This window comes from Triticum urartu, chromosome 2A (assembly GCF_056163025.1).
Source record: "Triticum urartu cultivar PI428250 chromosome 2A, HENAU_Tu73, whole genome shotgun sequence".
Taxonomy (NCBI): domain Eukaryota; kingdom Viridiplantae; phylum Streptophyta; class Magnoliopsida; order Poales; family Poaceae; genus Triticum; species Triticum urartu.
Window position 1 is genome coordinate 578,948,449 of NC_141874.1, and position 17,005 is coordinate 578,965,453.

Genomic DNA, 17,005 nt, shown 5'->3' on the forward strand with positions numbered 1-17,005 from the left:
GGAGCACCTCCACCACCTCTGCCCCAAGACAGAGTCTTGGCGCCAAGGCGCGCGGCCCCACGGCACGACCCACCACGTCTGGCACCCGCGCAAGAAGAGAGAATTTGCCTAGAAGTCCCTCGGCCACGAGAGAACGCCCCCGCGCCACCACGGCAACACCACGTGCCGCCTGCGGTGGCGGTGCGCGGACCCCATCAAGGACAAGTTCTCCACCATCACAGAGTCCCAGTGACCATGGTGGGCTGCCGCGCCTTCACCCCCGAGCCGCATAGCGTCGCCTGGCCGGGAAAGTTCAAGCCAGATCTGCCTCCTCGCTACGACGACACCCCTGACCCCGCGGAGTTCCTGCAGCTCTACGAGCTGAGCATCAAGGCAGCCATCGGCGATGAGAAAGTCATGGCGAACTGGTTCCCCATGGCTCTCATGGATAGCGCCCGCTCGTGGCTCCTGAACCTGCCTCCCAGCTCCATCTCCTCCTGGGACAAAATGCGCGACTGCTTCGTCGCCAACATCCAGGGCACTCGCGGCCTCCCACTGGCCGCGCGAGACCTGCGCCGCGTCAAGCAGCAACCGGGAGAGACCCTGCAGAAGTACATCCAGTGCTTCAACAACGTTTGCCTTAAGATCCCCAAGGTGACGGATGAGGCTATCATCTCTGCATTCTCCGATGGCGTCCGAGACATCAAGATGAAGGAGGAGCTCACCATCTATGAGGAACTGTGCACGTCTCTGGAGCTGTTCAACCTGGCGACCAAGTGCGCAAGAACTGAGGAGGGGCGCCTTTCCCTCCTCGAGCTCCCAGCCACGGACCCAGAGGAGAAGAAAGCCAAGGTCAAGGACGTGAAGCGCAAGGGAGCAGCTGTGCTCGCGGCGGAGCCGGACACCAAGCGCGGCAGAGACCAGCCCGAGTCATCCAAGAGCAACCGACCATTCTGCGCCTTCCACAACCTGCATAGCCACAACAGCAACGACTGTCAAGAGCTTAGGGCCATTCGAGAAGGACGCTTCGGTCGACGCCCCAAGCGCAATGACCGGGGTTACGACCGAGGAGGAGGACGTGGTGGCGGACGCTGGGATGACCGTGGCCCGTGTCAGGAGTGGCACGACCGGCCTCGTGAGGACCGCTGGCAAGATCAGCCTCGCGACAGCGCCTGGATGGATCAGCCTCGCGAGGATCGTCCTCAGGGCAATGCTGGGCTGCCTCCGCTGTGCCACCACCAAGAAGGAATGACGACCACCATCAAGACGAGGGGGCTGGGGGCTTCCAGGAGCCGCGTGCTATCGCCTGCATCTTAGGCAGAGCTCAAGCCCCAGCCTCACAGCATATCTTCAAGTAGTTTGCTCGTGAAGTGAATGCAGTCCTCCCCAAGCTCGAGGCCACGCGCCCGCTCAGGTGGCCCAAGTGTGCCATCACATTCTTCTCGGCAGATTAGCTCAAGTGCGCGGCCACCACTGGCGCCCTCCCGATGCTTTGGTCACCAATCATCAGCAACGTGCAAGTCACCAAGACCCTTATCGACGGCGGCGCAGGGCTCAATGTCCTGTCCGTCGACACGTTCGACAACCTCCAAGTGTCGTATGATCAGCTTCAGCCTACCAAGCCTTTCTCAGGAGTGACCGATGGCTCCACCACCCCGATTGGGCAGGTCCGCCTCCCAGTCACCTTCGGGTAGCCTGATAACTACCGCACCGAGCTCATCGACTTCGACGTCGCCCAAATCCGTCTGCCATACAATGCAATCCTCGGGTACCCAGCCCTGGCCAAGTTCATGGCGGTGACCCTTCACGACTACAACGTCCACAAGATGCCAGGCAGTGGCGGAGTCATCACAGTCCCGTGCGAAGTAAGAGATGCGGTGTGCTCCCTTGAGCGTGCCTTCCAAGCTACAACAATCGATGACCCAGGCAGCAAGGGCGAGTGCCCTCCTGAGGGCACCCCAAAGCAGGGCCTCAGGCAAGCGGCGCCATGACTGGATCGATGCCTGCACCTGGGGCGCCTCCCTCCATCGCATAGGAAGGCGCGCCTGGAGCCCTCCTCGGGCAGGGCTTTGGGGCTCTCTTGTGGAGGGCCTTAGACCTTGCCAACATCACGAGGGAGGCGCTCGGGCACCATCTGGAGGCGTGCTTTGTGGCACGTCTCCCTCAGGACGACACCGGGCAAGGAGTGCCCGCCGCTCAGGAGTTCATCACAAAGGTATCTCACGAGCTTCAGGAAGCAAGGGCAGTACGCGACGACCACCGCCCACCCGGCGTTGCTCCCCACCCTGGCGAGGGTGGTGAGCTGCTTGTCTGCATCGACATACCAGGGCTCAACCGAGCCGCATCTCAGGAGCGCTTCTGGCCTTCACGTGTTGGGCGCTGCGAAGGTCCACCTCACAGCTATGTTCGCATGCCATTCGGCCTGCCGGGCGTGGCTGCTGCCTTCCAACATAGCCTGCGGAGCGTCATGGCGGATCAGGAGGCCAGGCACCACGCCGTTCTGGCGGAGATGGCGACGGTCCTCGAGAACCGCCTTGACCCCCAGAGCCTCCCGAGGCTCAGGGCCCCGGTGGCTCGTGAGGCGCAGCCCCTTCACCGCGTACCTTCGGCTGCCTCAACACCCCTTCATCAATGGAACCAGGTGACATTTTCCAAGCTTATTTAGCTGGGAGCGCCCTCAGGGCTGCATTATTCCCAGGCCGTGTGGGTCCATCCCTGTGGCATGTATCCCTTCTTTTTTATGTCTTTGGCTTACCTTGCTGGGGGCGCCCCTCGGGCTGCATCATCCCCAAGCCGCTCGGGCCGGACCCAGTGGCGCGTATTGTTCATGCATTTACCTGAGCTAGCTTGCCTTCCATGCTTAATCTATCTATGATTATCACCTACTTGATTGTCACCCCCCGCGGGAGCCGCGCTCCGGTCGTCTTTCTTCAGGACCCTTCGCGTGAGAGGGTTAGGCACGACATCTGTGCTCGGGCCTGTCCCTGCAGCGTCGATGAATCCAACGGTTGAGCTCTGTCTGGCGGGCCGACCCCGTTCACATCTCCTCCTGGGGCCATTGGTGCTTGGCCTTCTCACACGATAACCTCAGGAGATTCGTTCGGCGCAGGTTGTCTGACCACCTCGCAGGACCAACACAGCGAACAAGAATCAAGATTAGGCGCAACCCGCCTTGAGGTAGGGCCTCGTTAGTCCCACGTTGGCTCACGATTGCCCAGACACACCTCGTCTAGCCCTGCCGTGCAAGCCACGTGTCAGGGCGGGGCCGTACACGCCCCGGGGGCTCTCCGCAGTAGGGAGTCCCCTCCCACGTACCAGTGGAAGCACCATGCTCTGCGCTGGTAGTCGACACTGCCAAGGAGCGGCTATGCCCGTGCAAGTGCGGAAGCGCCATGGTCCGTCCTAGTGATAAACAATTGAGGGCGGCCTCACGGCTGTACCAACCTCAGGGAGCCTCCGGGCTTGGTGTCTGGCCCCAACGCAATGGCTCCCCTCGGGAAAGCCGCGCGAGGGGGCTGGGCACGGGGGATGCGCTAAGGCACTAGCAAGTACAATGGTGCTCCTCGAGCTGTATGCTAGAGGTAGAAGAAAGCAGGGCTAGCTCTCTCCTCTCTCTATGTGTGTGTCCAGTTCTAACAGGTTGGGAACCCTTTGCATGGGTGCCCTGGGGGGTTTATATAGGCCTACCCCCAGGGGTACAATGGTAATCTGGCCGGGTGTGGGACCCGGCTGTCAGTGTCTCCTATCGCTGGCTCCTCCGCCGGCTGCTGGGGCCCGCCGCCTGGTGGGCCCTGCCGGCTTGTCTGGTACGGAGCCGACAGGCCGCCTCCGCCGCTTGCGGGTCTGGCCGGTTGCTTGTTACTATAGCCATAATGCTAATGACACAAGCTTGGTCGGGGGGGGGGGGGCGTGGCTACAGTCCCGCCGTCTGGTGGGAGATCACTGTAGCTACACCATGTCTTGTCTGGTTAATGGCGCGTGGACTGCGAGGGATGAGTGGGCCGCCTGCTAGAGGCCAGCCCTCATCGGGTCCGACTGCTCAGGAGCTGCCGTCTTCTGGGCTCTCGCTGTGTGGTAGGGCCCGCCGCCTGCAGGCCGTACCAACAGGCCGTCGTGGGAACAGGGTTCCGCCTAGCAGTGGCGACGTCAAGGGTGGAATGGCAATAGTGCTGCGCTGTCCGGAGATGTCGGCCGGTACGGGACACTGTGGCCATGCTCCGCCCTGGATATGGGGGGTGATGGGCTACACTGTAGCCACATCCTGTCTTGTCTTCTTTATGGGGGTGGAGACTTTGAGGGTGCCGTGGGCCGCCTGCCAGGAGCCAACCTCTCTGGAGGCCGCCTGCTGGGAGTCGGCTCGTTTTGGGGCCGTCTTCTGGTACTTGGCCATCCTCTGGCAGCCGGCCGCTTTGAGCCAGCCGACCACCAGAAGGTAGTGCTTTATCCTTGATACTTGAGGGGCTCAGCCGGCCCAATGTCTTGAAATGCTGAGGAACCTGGGTTAGGTTACCCGTGGCCCATTACTCCGATAGTAGTCCCCGAAGCTGGTGAGGCGTCGCGGCTGACAAGTCGAGGTGCCTTAGCAGGTTCTTTCTTCGAGTGCTCTTGCTTCATCCATCTTCTGGCATGCCGTCTGCTGGGAGCCGGCCTTGACCAGGCGGATTCGTCTGGTGATCTTGAAATGTCACGGCGGGAAATCAGGTGGCGTGCCTTCTAAGCCTCCAGCCCGCCGCCCGCTGCGAGCTCACCACGCGGCGCCAGCTAGCCGGGCCAGCCTGCCAGCCCACGCACGCGATGGGACGTGACAGAAGGCTGGGCCCACCACGACCGGGCCTCGGCGCGCGGGCGGATCCGCTGCGGCAGAGGCAGACCGTTGCGATTCCGAGCGGAGTTACTGCGCAGTAACTCACACAACAATCGTGGGGACGTGGGGTCGTGGGCGTAGTTAATCCCACGATCCCACGCCTCGCCCCCTCGGCTTTGCAGCCCAAGGGCTATAAGTAGGGGGAAAGAGGGGGAGCGGCGGATCACGCGCGCCCTCGTCCCCTTGGCCATTTTCAATCTCCTCTTCCTTCTCTCGCTGCCGCCGCACTCCTACACTCTGCTGAAGCGCCACCGCAGCTCGTCGCCGACAACCTCCTCCGCGCCAAGCTTCTTGCTTCGCCACGGTCCTCGTATCTGCCGCCGCACCATTTCCCCGCCGAGCTCGATCTCCATGATGCACGAGAAGGGAGGGGACTGTGACGGCTCAGTCGTCATTGCCGACCACCTCGCCTTCCTTCGCTCCACACAGCGGTTGCCCGACGCGGCCTACGTCAAGGTGCGCGTTCCGCCGGAGGAGGAGATCTTGTCGGCGCCGCCGGGAGGCGAGCAGGTCATCTTCCGCTCGCACTTCCTCTGCGGCTTCGGCCTGCCGGCAAGCGGATTCTTCCGCTCCTTCCTCAACTTCTACCACCTCCAGCTGCATCACCTGACGCCCAACACCGTGATGCCGCTGTCCGCCTTCGTCACGATGTGCGAGGGCTATCTCGGCATCGTCCCCACCATCGAGTTGTGGGGAGCGTTCTTCTACACCAAGCTGGGCACCTCCGCCAGCGAGAAGGCGGCCCACTGCGGCGCCTTCATCACGGTGCACTGTCCGTCTGCGAAGAATGCTTTCCCTGCCATCAAACTGTCATAGTCGGTCAAGCTGTGGCAGAAATCGTACTTTTATGCAGAGAATTGTCGACCCCGCCATGGACTTCATCAAACTTCCGCCCTACGAAGCTGGCCCTCTGGCCGAACCTCGGGCCAACTAGGGCTACAAGCCGAAGCCCATGTCAGCCGACGCCATTGCCGCCATCAACCGGCGCCGGGTGCTGACGGACCCGACAGGCCTCAAGGCATCCGACCTGCTGGTCGCCTTCGTCGAGCGCCGGGTTCTCCTGCTCCAAGGCTGGCCTCATCTGATCTGTCGGATGAGCCGGAATCGGGACCCGAGCCGGATGTGCACGAAGGACATGCCGACTATTGAGGTCGCCCGCATGGAGAACGAGATTTCTGACCTCAAGCTGTCGGAAGGGTCTTGGCGGTTCGACATGCGGCCATACTCCCAGGCCAACACGCCGCCTGCTGTAAGTTCTTCAACTCTCTCCTTTTTAGTATTTGTCTTGGCTTTGGTTTTGCCGTCTTGAATAGTCGGTCCTTTGAACACATATCTTCATGTCTTCGGTGACGGCCGCCATCGTAGGGCCGGGTGGCGACTACCTGGCGAACCGGGCGGTGAGCGATGCGGACGACCCCAACTTGGGGGCGGCCGCCCTGGAGGATGACGCCATAGGCGGTGGTGGTGCGGGCGCTTCTGAAGACGTAGGGGGCATCGAGACTGTCGGATTTCAGGTTCCGGCAGACCCTTGAGGTTCGAACACTGGGGTGCGCGCGAAGATTTCGCCTCCTACCTTCCTGCACCCCTCTGCCTTGCTAGGATCTGAACTAAGGAAAGAACAACGCAAGAGACACAGGGTTTATACTGGTTCGGGCCACCGTTGTGGTGTAATACCCTACTCCAGTGTGTGGTGTGGTGGATTGCCTCTTGGGCTGATCATGATGAACAATACAAGGAAGAATAGCCTCGCGAGGGTCTGTTCTTGGCTGGGGCGATGAACTGCTAGGAGGAGCTCAGTCACCTTTCTCTCTCTCTCTCTCTCTGATCTTCTCTATCCTTCGATCCCCCGGCTCACTCTCTCCTTTTTTCTGCCCCCTGGCTAGCTCGCCCCCTTTGCTCTGTGGGTGGCTGGTCCTATTTATAGAGGCCCTGGTCCTCTTCCCAAATATCAAGCGGGAAGGGAGCCAACAATGGCGGGCTAATTTGAAGAGGGACAACTAGTATCAACTATCCTGACAAAAGTAGTCTTCGCCTGCGCAAAGCTCTGGTGATGACGCCGTCTTGGGCTCCACGGTGACCTCCTTCTCATAGTCCTCCTGGTCTTGGTCTCGTTGCACCGAAATGGCAACCTTTGCCTGATGCCTCGGTACTCCGCGGCTGCGCTTGCCCCCTTTGCACCAAAGAGGAAGGGAGGACACTGCGCGGGCTGGCACTCGCCTGGCGCCCCCGGTCGTCATGGCTTGCGTCACGGGCACCTCGTGAGGTACCCCGCCTTGATCTCTCCGCCTCCTCGTGAGCCAGCCTAACGAGGCTGCGCCTGAGGAAGCTCCGCGTCGTCCGCCCCACGAGGCTTGTCCCCTCGCGAGGGTCTTGGGTTTGTGTTGGTGAAGATGGGCCGCGCTGGGCCCCCCTTTGAGCCACGCCGCAGGCCGCAGGCAGGCAAGTCTAGGGACCCCCGTTCCCAGAATGCCGACAGTAGCCCCCGGGCCCAAGGCACGCCCGAACTTGGCCGTGCAGGGAGGCGGAAGGGCAAGAGCGAAGTGCCGCGGGCCCTAACAGCCTGCGAGCTTGGGCGCCGCGTGGCGGTTGGTTGGTCGTGGGCGTCTCCACTTCCCCATGGCGCTTCGGCAACTGCACGGATTGGACAAGTCCCTGGATGCAAAGTGGGTCATGATTACCTGCAATCGTGGAGGTAGGCGGTTGGCTTTCGCCGGCCATAAGTACGGAACAACGCGCGCCCTTCCAGTCCATCCCTCCTTGCTTCTCCTTCTTCCCGATCCTTGCTCCGTCTTGCTGCGATGGCTCCGATCCGCCGGTTCTCGACGGCAGAGAAGGGAAAAGCTCCCCGAGAGGAACCAGACCCACTCCCGCCGAAGAAACGGCTCGCCCCCCCGTGGCCCGGACGAGGGGGCCCTTCAGGTGGTGCCGAGGCCTTGGTGCGAGCGGGTGCCACCGGGGTTCCCGCTGCCATTGTACGCCCACGTTGAGGGCCCCGAAGGAGCTGATGCTGACCGCCATGGGCGGCGCCGCCGTCGGCGCCGACGGGTCACGAAGGTGTTGGTCGTCCCCCCTGGGGTCCACACCGAGGGCTCCTCCCAAGAGTTCGTGCTCCACGTCGCCATTCCTCTTCAGTCTTGGATCCGCCTTCCTCCCTTCTTCGCCTCCATCGTGCCGCAGGGGGAGCCCCTGGAGCTCTGGCTACAGCACACCGGCTGCAGCACCCTCGCGACCGAGGCAGAGGTCGCGGTCGTTGCCCCGGGCGAGGTCTTCATGACTCGTGGCTGGAGAGAGATCGCCCGGGTTTGCAGGGTAAGGGGCGTCTTCGCGGTCCACTTGGATTACGACGGTGCTTCGGTGATGCTCTTCAAGGTCTTCGATGCGAGCGGGCGCCGACTGGAGTGCTGCCCCGGGGAAGGTGGCCCGGACCCTGCCGCGACGAGGACTGGGCCCGCCAACCGCTCCCTTGGCGGCTCCTCAGGCGGTGGAGGCGTCGGAGGCTCCAGCGACTCCGGCGAGCTCTTCGCGACTCCGGAGACGAGCGACGACATCTACGAGCCCCCGAGCCGGCGCCGCTCCTAGAGCAGGGCGGGCTCGTCAGGCCGCCGCCGACTCTGATCTGGATGGGGTTGGCGTTGGTGCTTGACAGCCCATCGTTGATGATGGCGTATTTTGCAGGGTCGCGCGTAGTTTGTGTCCCTTTAGGATCTGTTCCCTGCGAGGAATAAAAAACGCACCCCGTGGGGGCTTGTAAGGTGCCTGTGATCCTGTTTTGTTAATATAGCCCTTGTCGTAGAATTGCGCGAGTTGCTCATTCCGTCTCAGCTCAGTCCTCCCTTTTGAACCTCATGAGGGCTTGGTGCTCTGCGCCGACAGGTCCCAGTCCTAAGGCGGCTTCAGCCGTCGCTGGTATGCCAGGTCGCGATGCCGTGGTCAAGGCCAGGAGGTGAGCGACCCGGAGTCCGGTAAGAGCCCCTGAGTCGCGATGCTCAGGAGGTCCCCTTTGGCGCCCAAGCAGCCGTCGTTTGGTGAGAAAGGAGAGCGGCGTCGCTAACACGGGATAGCATTAGGTGCGGGGATGGTGCCACGGCAGCTGGCGCTTCCGGGTGATGACTTATCTCGAGGATCAGGGGCTGCTCTGTGGTGTGTCGCCAGGTCCGTGCATCGACAGGCGCGAGGTTGCTCGGTGAGGTCCTCGTGTGTCTCTCCCTCTCGCCTTTGCTCCCCTTTCTGCTCTACATCCTCGGGTCCCGGCCCTCGAGCGAGTCTCAGCTGTCGCTGGTATGCTAGGTCGCGATGCCGTGGTCAAGGCCAGAGGGTGAGGGCTGGAGAGCCAGTAGGAACCCTGAGTCATGATGCTCAGGCACCCCCCTTTAACGTGCAAGCGGTTCGCGCGGACGAGAGCGGAGGAGACACCGCAAGGGCCTCGCCTGACGCAGCTCCTTCAGGAAGTCCTGCAGGTCCATCATAGAAAAAAACAAGGGGTTGCCATGACAATTGACAGTCAACTGTTGGTTGCTTCCGAGGGGTAGTGAGGCACTGAAGGCTTGACAACGTGACGCTATGCGGGGCTGCCGCGGCCAGAGCTCAGCCATCCAGGTTTGTCAGCGTTGCAGGGACGGACCCATGCGCAAGCGTCGTGCCATTTGGGAGCAGCTCCGTTAGTTGGCGTCAGCTGAGCAGGCAACTAGGTAAAACACATTAGCCGCGAAGGAGTGGATTCGTTCAAATAGGTGCTGGGAATGCGGACATCACTGGGTCAGGCCCGAGCGACTTGGGGGGGGCATGCAGCCCGAGGGGCGCCCCCAACAAGGTAAGCTAACAACATGGAATAAAAAGGGGATACACGCCGCAGAGATAGACCCACGCGGCCTGGGAATAATGCAGCCCTGGGGGGGTGCTCCCAGCTGGAAATAAAACTCGAAAGATGTCACCTGATGATGTTGAGGACGAAGGAGCATTGGTGTAGCAGGCTCGGTGGGCTACGGGAGCCGATCCTCACGAGCCCCCAGGCCCAGGGGCCTCGGGAGGCTCCGGAGGCGCTGGCGGCTCCTCACGGGCCATCTCCATCCCTGCCAGGGCTGCGGAACGCCCTGCCTCTCGTGCCCCCATGATGCCCCTCATGAGGCGCTGGTACGTGTCAGCCGCGTTCAGCAAGCCGTAAGGCATGCGAACGTAGCTGTGGGGTGGGCCTCCGCAGCGCCCCACTCGCCAGGGCCAGAGGCGGTCCAGAGAGGCGACTCAGTTGAGCCCTGGTATGTCGATGCAGACGCGCAGCCCACCATCCTCGCCTGGATGGGGAGCCACTGCTGGTAGGCGGCGGCCTCCTTTCATGACTCTTGACTCCTGTAGCTCCTGAATGGCCTTGTTGATGAACTCCTGAGGGTCTGGGTCTCTTTGCCTTGCTCCTTCTTGAAGGAAACGTGCTCCGAAACACGCCTCCATGTGGTGCCCAAGCGCCTTCCTCGTGACCCTAGGTAGGTCGGTGGCCCTCCAGGGGAGAGCCCCCGAGCCTTGCCTGAGGAGGGCACCGGGCATGCTTTCCTATATGATGGAAGGAGGTTCCCCCTGGGCAGGCGCGGGCCCAGAGGGGCCTGCCTCCTGAGTGGTCGGGCCGGACGATGTCTTCTTCTTCTTAGGGGCGGTCTTGGGAGGCCTCCCGCTTCCATGATCCGGGTCTTCCAGTGACGCGGTCTGAAAGGTTCGTTCCAAGGAACACACCACGTCCTTCTCTTCACAGGGCACCGTGATGACTCCGCCGCTTCCTGGCATCTTGAGGATGTTGTAGCCGTGGCCAGCGCCGGGTACCCAAGGATGGCGTTGTACGGCAGGCGAATGTGAGCAACGTCGAAGTCGATGAGCTCGGTGCGGTAGTTGTCGCGTGCCCCGAAGGTGACAGGGAGGCGGACCTGCCCAATCAGGACCGTGGAGCCGTCGGTGATATCAGAGAAAGGCTTGGTTGGCTGAAGCTGGCTGTAGGGCTTTTGGAGGTTGTTGAATGTTTCCACGGACAGGACGTTGAGCCCTGCACCGCCATCGATGAGGGTCTTGGTGACCACCACGTTGCTGATGATTGGGGAACAAAGCATCGGGAGAACTCCGGCTGTAGCCGCACACTTGAGCTGATCTGCTGAGCTGAACGTGATGGCGCACGCCGACCACCTGAGAGGGTGCATGGCTTCGAGCCTGGGGAGGACTGCGTTCACTTCGCGAGCGAACTGCTTGAAAATGCGCTGAGAGGCTGGGGCTTGCTCCCCGCCCAGGATGCAGGCGATCGCACGCGGCTCCTAGAAGCCCCCAGCCCCCTCGTCCTGGTGGTGGTCCTCGTTTCTCCTTGGCTGCGGTGGCAGTGGTGGGAGGCCTGCGTTGCCTTGCGGGCGATCCTCGCGAGGCTGATCCCTCCAGTCCCCCTCGCGAGGCTGATCTCTCCAGCCTCCCTCGCGAGGCGGGTCTTGCCAGCGATCCTCGCGAGGTTGATCGCGCCACCCTTGGCGCGGGCCACGGTCTTCCCAGCGTCCTGCGTTCCTTTCTCCTCCTTGGCCGTAGCCCCGGTCACTGCGGTCAGGGCAACGGCCGATCCTTCCTTCTCGCACGGCTCGGAGCTCTTGACATTCATTGGTGTTGTGGGTGTGGAGGTCGTGGTACACACAGTACCGTCTGCCCTTGGAAGGTTCGGGCTGATCTCTGCCCCGCTTGGTGTCTGGTTCTGCTGCCAGCACGGCAACCCCCTTGTGCTTCACATCCTTGGCCTTGGGCTTGTTCTCTTCTGGGTCTGCGGCAGGCAGCTCGAGGAGGGAGAGACGCCCTTCCTCGGCCCTGGCGCACTTGGTTGCCAGGTTGAACAATTCCAAGGAAGTGCACAGGTCTTCATGCATCGCCAGCTCCTCCTTCATCTTGACGTCGCGCACGCCGTCGGAGAAGGCCGAGATGATGGCCTCCTCAGTCACCTTGGGAATCTTGAGGCGCGCGTTGTTGAAGCGCTGGATGTACTTCTGCAGGGTCTCCCCGGACTGTTGCTTGATGCGGCGCATGTCGCTCACGGCGGGTGGCCGGTCGCAAGTGCCTTGGAAGTTGGTGATGAAGCAGGTGCGCATCTCGTCCCAGGAGGAGATTGTGCCTGGAGCCAGGTTCAGGAGCCAGGTGCGGGCCCCGCCCTTGAGTGCCATGGGGAACCAGTTCGCCATGACCTTCTCATCTCCGTTGGCAGCTTCGATGCCCAGCTCGTAGAGCTGGGGGAACTCCTCAGGGTCAGCCGTGCCGTCGTAGCGAGGAGGCAAGTCTGGCTTGAGCTTGCCGGGCCACACGACGTTGTGTAGCTCGGCGGTGAAGGCGCGGCAGCCTGCTGTGGCCACGGGAGGCCTTGGATGACGGGGAACTTGGTCTTGCATGTCCCCACGCGCTGTAGATGGGAGCAGCGCGGGGTCTTGACGCGCGGGAGCAGGAGCATGGTCGCGACGTGCTGGAGCAGGGAGCGCCCGGGCAGCTTCTTGCGGGCGAGGGACTTCTTGACAGCTCTGCTCTTGCTGCGCTGGCGCCTGATGGAGCGGGTTCCTCCCAGGGGCCACGCGCCTTGGAGCCATGGCGCCTTCCTGAGGAGGAGGCGGCCGGGGCGCCGCCGGAGCTTCATTGCCCGCGTGGGGCGGGGTGCGGTGCAGCGGAACGAACGACGCAGGAGAGCCCCCTGCGGCGCGGACGAGCTCGGCGACGCGATCGAGCAATTCTTCGTAGACGTCGTCAACGGGACGGTAGCGTAGGAGCTTGTTCGCCGCGATGAGTGCAGCCCGAGCCTCCATGGGCGCGCGGAGCGCGGGGGACGAAGAACCAGCTGGGGTGAGCGAGGGAGTTGCGGTGCGGCCGTCTTGCCGCACGGACGGGTGCTGGGACGATGCTTGCTGCTCGTCCCCCGCCGGGCCGGTGGCGGTGTTGACAGCAGCTGACGGGGAACGGCGAGGACGCCCGCCGACAGGGGCCGTCTGGGCGACGCGGGAAGCGAGCGCGGCCCGGTGCTCGGCGCGGGCCCGACGAGCGTCAGACATGGGCGTGATGGTCGGAGGAGAACAGGGTGGTGGAAGACGAATCCCGGCGCACCCCTACCTGGCGTGCCAAATGTCGGATTTCGGGTTCCGGCAGACCCTTGAGGTTCGAACACTGGGGTGCGCGTGGAGATTTCGCCTCCTACCTTCCTGCACCCCTCCGCCTTGCTAGGATCTGAACTAAGGAAAGAACAACGCAAGAGACACAGGGTTTAAACTGGTTCGGGCCACCGTTGTGGTGTAATACCCTACTCCAGTGTGTGGTGTGGTGGATTGCCTCTTGGGCTGATGATGATGAACAATACAAGGAAGAACAGCCTCGCGAGGGTCTGTTCTTGGCTAGGGCGATGAACTGCTGGGAGGAGCTCAGTCACCTTTCTCTCTCTCTCTCTCTCTCTGATCTTCTCTATCCTTCGATCCCCCGGCTCGCTCTCTCCTTTTTTCTGCCCCCTGGCTAGCTCGCCCCCTTTGCTCTGTGGGTGGCTGGTCCTATTTATAGAGGCTCTGGTCCTCTTCCCAAATATCGAGCGGGAAGGGAGCCAACAATGGCGGGCTAATTTGAAGGGGGACAACTAGTATCAACTATCCTGACAAAAGTAGTCTTCGCCTGCGCAAAGCTCTGGTGATGACGCCGTCTTGGGCTCCACTGTGACCTCCATCTCATAGTCCTCCTAGTCTTGGTCTCGTTGCACCGAAATGGCAACCTTTGCTTGATGCCTCAGTACTCCGCGGCTGCGCTTGCCCCCTTTGCACCAAATAGGAAGGGAGGACACTGCGCGGGCTGGCACCCGCCTGGCGCCCCCGGTCGTCATGGCTTGCGTCACGGGCACCTCATGAGGCACCCCGCCTTGATCTCTCCACCTCCTCGCGAGCCAGCCTGGTGAGGCCATGCCTGAGGAAGCTCTGCGTCGTCCGCCCCGCGAGGCTTGGCCCCTCGCGAGGGTCATGGGTCTGTGTTGATGAAGATGGGCCGTGCTGGGCCCCCCTTTGAGCCACGCCGCAGGCCGCAGGCAGGCAAGTCTGGGGACCCCCGTTCCCAGAACGCCGACAGAGACCTGGCCTGATGATGACGAAGATGAGGACGAGCCGCACCATGCGCGAGGCGCCGACAGGGCGGACGCGGGCCCTTCCGCCGAGCCGGTTGCTGAAGGCGGCACGCGCAAGCGCAAACAAGGCGCCGCCTTGTTTGGCAGCGCGTTGAAGAAGCCCAAGAACTCGACCGCTGCGACCAAGCAGAAGGAGGCCGCCGCGAAGGAGACCAAATTTCAGAAGCTTCCGAAAGCGCCTCCTATGGTGTCGGGGTAAGTGTCTTTTCCTTGTGCCTTTCTCTTTTGTCGATTCTATCTGAGCTTTTCTGCTTTACTTTCTTGTCTTAGTGCTTCGCTCTCTTTTGAGAGGTCGGCCGCCGCCTCCGTCATTGGGTCGGCGGAGACTTCTGCCTCCACCAGGTGAATCGACCCTGGAGCCGACCTCCGTGAGGCGCAGGAACAAAACGTGCGGGAGGCGCGTGAGGAACGGGAAGCCGCCCGTAGGGAGGAGGCGGAGGCCGCCGTGCTGAAGAAGCTGGCGGAGGCTGTGGCCGATGCCGAGGCGAAGAAGCTGGCTAACGAAGCCGCGCACCGTCAGGCGCCGCTGTTCGTCGTTCCCCTGAACTGCGTGCCGCCACCACCAGAGTTCATGGCACCGACTGGGGGAGCCGGCGATGAACAACCGGTCATGGAGAGGGAAGGTAGCGACGTCGTCATGCCTGAGGTGGTCGTACCCCCGCCACCGTCGTCTGCGGGAGTGCGGGACAAGCAGCCGACGGCCCCACTCGTGCCACCAGTCGGAAACGAGATGGTGACAGACCCGACTCCTGAGGCCCGCACACCATTGCGCTGCTGAGGCGCGAAGGCGACCTCGGCGCCACGACTGCTGGACGCCGGTGCCGCGAGCTTGTCAGCCCTGGAGGCCGAAGCAACCAGCGCCGCTCCTACTGAATGGGTGTGCGGAGGCGGAACATGTGCTTTAAACCAAGTGATCCTGGACGTCCAAGCCAAGCTCCGAGCTGAGGCCACCGCCCTTCAGAAGTGCAATAGGGCGTTCCTGGATTCGCGAGCGGCCATTCAGGTATGTTTCTCACTTCTTCGTCTTTGATTCTTGTATCTCTCTGTGGGGGCGCGCTAGCGCACCCACTGGGTGTAGCCCCCGAGTTTCGGGCCGACTGCTGAGCAGGCGGCCCGAAACTTTACTTGGCGAGCTCTGAGGGCTAAATGTTTCTGCTACCTTCATTGTAGGACTATCATAATCTTCGCGCGATCACCTTTAATTCCAACGTCCGAGATCTGGACCGACGGACCGCCGACTTGTCGGAAAGACGGAGTAAGTCCCTGTTTTCTTTCTCTAACGGGGCGCGATAGCGCACCCGTGGGCTGTAGTCCCCGAGATTCAGGCCGACTGCTGAGCAGTCGGGCCAGATCTCCCCGGCAACTATACTTCTTCTTTGTTGATCATTGACGTCTTTTTCTTTCTCCACTCTTGCAGGGGCCAATGCCACCTTGCAGTGGCAGCTGGGTGAAGCCAACACTGCGTTGCGTGCCAAGGAGGCGGAGTGCAACGAGCTGACCCAGGAGCATGACCGACTGGCCACACAACTGGCGGAGTAGGCGGAACTGCTCCAGAAGGCCCGGAAGGAGGCGAAAGTGAAGGAGTCCAACCTCCTCGCTGAGTTCGAGACCGAATGCTCCACCTGGACCGACAAGGAGGCACTGCTGAAATCTGGCTTCGGCAGGAGTGAAGACATGGTTGAAGGTAAGTTTTCTTATTTTTCTTTCTTTAGGCCCCCGACTGCCGATCAAGCCGGCTTCGAACTTCTAACTTCCGACTTCTGATTTCTTTGCTTTCCGCCTGAGTAGACTTCTTTCCTGGCCATTCTAACGCCGCCAACGAGGCTATTGAGGCGTACCGTGAGGAGCAGAGGGCGGAAGGCTTGCAAATCGCCGCCGACGCCCCCCCGGACCCTCAGCGAGCAACTTCTCAGCATCCAAGCCCGCCTCCGGCCGGCTCATCGGATGCTGCGCCATCTTCAGCGTGTCGGGGCCCAGGCGATCTCCGCCCTTTGGCCAGACATGCCAGCCCCTCGCACTCCTAGTCGGACTGCTAAATGGCTGGAGGTGGCGGCCGGCCGTCTCGAATTGTAGTTGCAAAGTTGACTAAGAACATAGTTTGTTAGTTTCTAATAGAGTTTATGTTTTATACTCCAATTGTGTGATGAATTGTCACTTATTCATGGGAAGTCTATGATAAAAGTTCTATGATAAAAGTCTTATGTTTAAATTTGTTACTGTTATAATAATCTACATGATGCTTCTATGTCCGTATTTTGTTTTTATCGACACCACTCTCTCTCTAAACATGTGGACATGTTTTTTGATTTCGGTTTTTGCTTGAGGACAAACGAGGTCTAAGCTTGGGGGAGTTGATACGTCCATATTGCATCATGTTTTCTTACTGTTATTTATGATGTTTTTATGCATAATAATGTTTTTGGGAGTAATTCTAATGCCTTCTCTCATAATTTGCAAGGTACACACAAAGAGGGAGAATTCCGACAGCTGGAAATATGGACTTGGAAAAGTTACGTCGGGCTACCTATTCTACACAATCCAAACAAGCTGAAACTTCGCGGAGAATTTTTATGGAATATTTGATGATATTGGAGCAAATAAGTACCAGAGGAGGCCCACCAGGTGGGCACAACCCACCTGGGTGTGCCAGGGAGCCCAAGCGCGCCCTGGTGGGTTGTGCTCACCCAGGCCCACCTCCGGTGCCTATCTTCTGGTATATAACTCATTTTGACCTAGAAAAAAATAAATAGAGGACTTTCAGGACGGAGCGTCGCCGTCTCGAGGCGGAACTTGGGCAGGAGCACTTTTGCCCTTCGGCGGAGCGATTCCGTCGGGGGAACTTCCCTCCCGGAGGGGGAAATCATCATCATCACCAACAACTCTCCCATCTTGGGGAGGGATATCTCCATCAACATCTTCAACAACACCATCTCATCTCAAACCCTAGTTCATCTCTTGTGTTCAATCTTGTTACCGGAACTATAGATTGGTGCTTGTGGGTGACTAGTAGTGTTGATTACATCTTG

The 17,005-nt window shown here is 61.0% G+C and overlaps 1 protein-coding gene across 1 annotated transcript; it reads left to right on the plus strand.

Moving 5' to 3' along the window:
* The first annotated feature begins 396 nt into the window (after positions 1-396).
* LOC147986015 (uncharacterized) lies at positions 397-1,673 on the plus strand. The gene is made up of 2 exons (XM_087541834.1): positions 397-747; positions 1,647-1,673. Exons 1-2 carry the CDS (start codon positions 397-399, stop codon positions 1,671-1,673), a joined length of 378 nt encoding a protein of 125 aa, XP_087397960.1.
* The last annotated feature ends 15,332 nt before the right edge of the window (positions 1,674-17,005 follow it).